The following is a 3,771-nucleotide window of genomic DNA, read 5'->3' on the forward strand; positions in this document are numbered from 1 at the left end:
GGAAGGAAGGAAGGAAGGAAGGAAGGAAGGAAGGAAGGAAGGAAGCATTTGCCTCAACATTATTAGAGAGTGTGGAATGAAGTATGAGTAGGGATTCAATGAAAAGGACAGATGGCTGTTGGTGTACCTTAACCTATTCTTTCTATTTTTCTATATATTTAAATTTGTGATGATTTTCAAAGTAACAAAATATTAAGGTGCTTTTTGACTGCATAAAATACAAATGTCTGATTAATCTGATAAGATAAAGCCCTTGAGGGTAGAGACACTCACTAATTTATTTTCATCCTGAAGTATTCAGAGTGGTGGGTATAATGACTACACAAATTCTGATGACTGCAGGAACAATTGAGTAGATGGGTAAGGAAATTCGTTGTAACAGGTAGTAAAGAGACAAAAGAGGAACTTGAATATATGGTAAGATTTTGAGATGGAGGAAAGCGTTAAGATGGATGTGCACCATACTTAACCGACTTAGTCTTTTGAGTCAAGCCTCCCATGCACAGCCCCCTTGGTCCTTACCTTTGTAAGAAATGACCGGGTGCTCAGCTCTCTGGCAATGAGCAGCATCCTGGGCCTCTGGCTGTACGAGTCTCCATAGCCCCAGGCTTGAGAATAGCCATGTGATGATGCAGGCTCCCCTCATGGTGGACAAGGGGTCTCTGATGCTGGGTGCTCCTGGTTTAAGAAGCTCGTCTTCTCCTCATGTGTGAAAAGTACCTAAAACACACAGAGGAACAATGACCAATCCAGTTTCATGGTGGGTAGAGCTCTAGGAAACTCCCACCACTAACTTCCAAGTCACACATAATTTGTAGAGATAAAAAGACTGTGGAGAGAATAAGCACCAATGGCTCATGCCTGTAACCTTCCCTACTCAGGAGGCTGAGATCTGAGGACTGTAGTTTGAAGCCAGCTGTGGCAGGCAAGTCCAAGTGATTTTTTATCACCAAGTACCCAAAAATGCTGTAAGCAGAGCTGTGACTCAAGTGGTAGAGCAACAGCCATTTAGAGACAGGCCCCAGGACCAGGGTTTCTAAACAAACAAACAAACAAACAAAAAATCTGTAAGTATGTAGAAAGAACACAATTTATTCCTAGGTGATATGCAGATGTGTGTGTGCAGATGTGTGTGCATAGGTGTGTACCTACACACCTATGCACAGACTTTTCTGTTCTAATTCTGGAGTAATTCAAATTTAAGCTCTCCTGAGTCTCCATGTTACTCCTAAATAAAACCATTCAATAGCTGTGATCACTGACAGACTTCTCCTTGGATGTGCACCACACCCCATAGCCTATACAAGGGAGAGAACTATATGTACAAAAATTACAGGCATCCAGAAAATTCAAACTATAACCATGGTACGTCACCAATAATCTGATTAGGATTAGATAGCCCATATAAATTGCCCTATTTGACTATTTGGTGTATATATTGCATAAAAATTTAGAGATGACATACTTGCAAATTTTCTGGCTACAGATTACATATTAAGCATATAGAATCTACAAGGCATACTACTGGGTAAAAATCAGGTACTATGTTGGAGCTAGGAGACTGTCAAGATCATAAAAAATTTAAAAGATTAAAAACTGCTCAAGAAAGGTAGGCTTATAAAAATAACGATAACCTTACAGAGAAGCCAGAGTGCTGTGGGAGTTGAGGGAGAGTAGCCCTGCCCTTTAGAGGGGTCACGGAGAGTCCCATGAAGGAGTTCATATTTGAGTTTAATACTGAAGGATGAAATGTATTTCAACAGATGAGGATTTCTGGAAGGTCAATCCATTCCAGGGGGAGAGGAGGAGAAAGTAAAGGGAGGGAAGGATGAGAAGAAGGGCAGGTCATAGGTTTGGGAAGGTTTTACTTTATTTGAGGCAGAGCTCAGGAAGTATGAAGGGGGGGAGGACGAGCTTAGATAAGAGGTAAAGTATGGGAAGGCGAACTATCCTAAAGTAAGAAGTCAGTACTTTAGATAAGAAATCACCATAGTGTACTCACGTTAGAAGAAAAATGAAAGAGGTATTGTTAGTGTAACAATGCATACAGGAAAGAAACAGGGAAGAGCATAGTGTGGGGTGTGAAGGTGAAGCCACTACAGTTGCTCAGAAAGTAAATTGAAGCTGTCACTTCAGATTTTTCTCCTAAGAGTGAATAGCAGACACAACGAACAGCCCATAAAATGCAAATCAAAACAACACCAGTTAGAATGGTTATAATAAAGAAATCTACACAGATGCTGGAGGGGATGTGGACAGAAGGGAACCCTACTGCATTGTTGGTAGGAGTGTAAACTTGTTCAACCACTTTGGAAAGTAGTATGGAGGTTCCTCAGAAGACTCCACATAGAGCTGCCCTATGACCCAGCAATCCCACTTTTGGGTATTTACCCGAATGATCACAAACAAGACCACACTAAAGCTACCAGCACAACTATATTTATTGCAGCATTGTTTACCATAGCTAAGATATGGAACCAACCCAAATGCCCCTTGGTAGATGAATGGATCAAGAAAATGTGTTATATATACACAATGGAATTCTATGCCTCCATCAGAAAGAATGACATTGCCCCATTTGTTAGGAAATGGAAAGACGTGGAAAAAATTATATTAAGTGAAGTAAGCCAGGCCCAAAGAAACATAGGTCCCATGGTTTCCCTTATTTGCAATAACTAGTATATGTCTGGGACAAGCAGAAAAGGTCAGATGAGTTGATGTTAGGTGAAATGAACCCCCAAATAAGGACTCAAATGGTTTTTCTTTCTTGAGATTGTTTCTAACATATTTATAAAATGATTTCTTTGTTTCTTTGTATGTCCCTTCCCCACGGTATAACCCCTGCTTTCACTGTATTTGATGTTGGTATAATTTGTGGAAGGGAAGGGAAAAAACAAATTGTTTAAATAGGGATACAGGTGGACCCATTGCAACAATGAGATGAACAAGACATGTCGAAAAAACGAACTTTACAATTTAGGTGCAGGGGAAGGAAGTGGTGGGGGTAATGTATCTGAGGAGGTGGGAGGGAAAAAACAAAGGAGGAGGCAACAATGCTGGATAAGAAATGTACTTATTACCTTGCTCATGTAACTGTAACCCCTTTGTACAGTATTTTCACAATAACAAACAATTAAAAAAACATCATAGGTAAAGCAAGTGTGCAGAGTTAAGGGCAGTTGGATATTCTCACATTTTCCCAACATAAAGGGAGAGCTAGGTCCATCCCTCAAATCAGGGTTGCTCAATCAATAACTTCTTGGCACAGTAACTCAATACAAGACAAGTGATGGCACTTGTTTCCAAATTCAGCCTCCACGGGAACGGGAGTTTACACTCTCTGTCCCTTAGAAAACCTTCTTCGGGACACCAAATCAGATCCAGCTAACCTGAGTCTGCCACACTAGAGAGACCACACTTAAGTGGCTCTGGCATCCAAGACCCACAGTGACCAGCTTCCCAGTCAGTCCAGCCAAGACAGCAAATATATATGTTTAGCATAATCTACTCTATGTTTTCGATAGTTATCACAGCGCCACAGGATGATCCAATTCTGTTGTGCCCAACTCCAGATCACAAAAATGTTAAATGTGATACAATGTAGCTCTCACCTGCTAGCTGTTGGAAACACACAGCAAAGAGACACTAACAGACTCAGGATGAACAGTGTTCTGTTTTGATAAGAATGTGATCACTGAGTCTTGCACGTGCCAGGTTTAAAATGCCAAATGGATATTTAGGAAACTTCAGTAAACTGTTGAAAAGCCAGGG

The 3,771-nt window shown here is 40.8% G+C and overlaps 1 protein-coding gene across 1 annotated transcript in view; it reads right to left on the reverse strand.

Annotated features, from left to right (window-relative positions):
• Positions 1–736, reverse strand: part of Sema5a (sema domain, seven thrombospondin repeats (type 1 and type 1-like), transmembrane domain (TM) and short cytoplasmic domain, (semaphorin) 5A) — a 242,964-nt gene extending 242,228 nt beyond the window's left edge. The window contains exon 1 of the mRNA XM_013013883.1: positions 523–736. Within this exon, the coding sequence (XP_012869337.1) occupies positions 523–646 (124 nt within the window). The 5' untranslated portion in view covers positions 647–736. The remainder of the gene's footprint in view (positions 1–522) is intronic.
• Between the last annotated feature and the right edge of the window lie 3,035 nt (positions 737–3,771).

The sequence above is a fragment of the Dipodomys ordii genome, unplaced genomic scaffold (assembly GCF_000151885.1).
Source record: "Dipodomys ordii isolate 6190 unplaced genomic scaffold, Dord_2.0 Scaffold21, whole genome shotgun sequence".
Classification (NCBI taxonomy): domain Eukaryota; kingdom Metazoa; phylum Chordata; class Mammalia; order Rodentia; family Heteromyidae; genus Dipodomys; species Dipodomys ordii.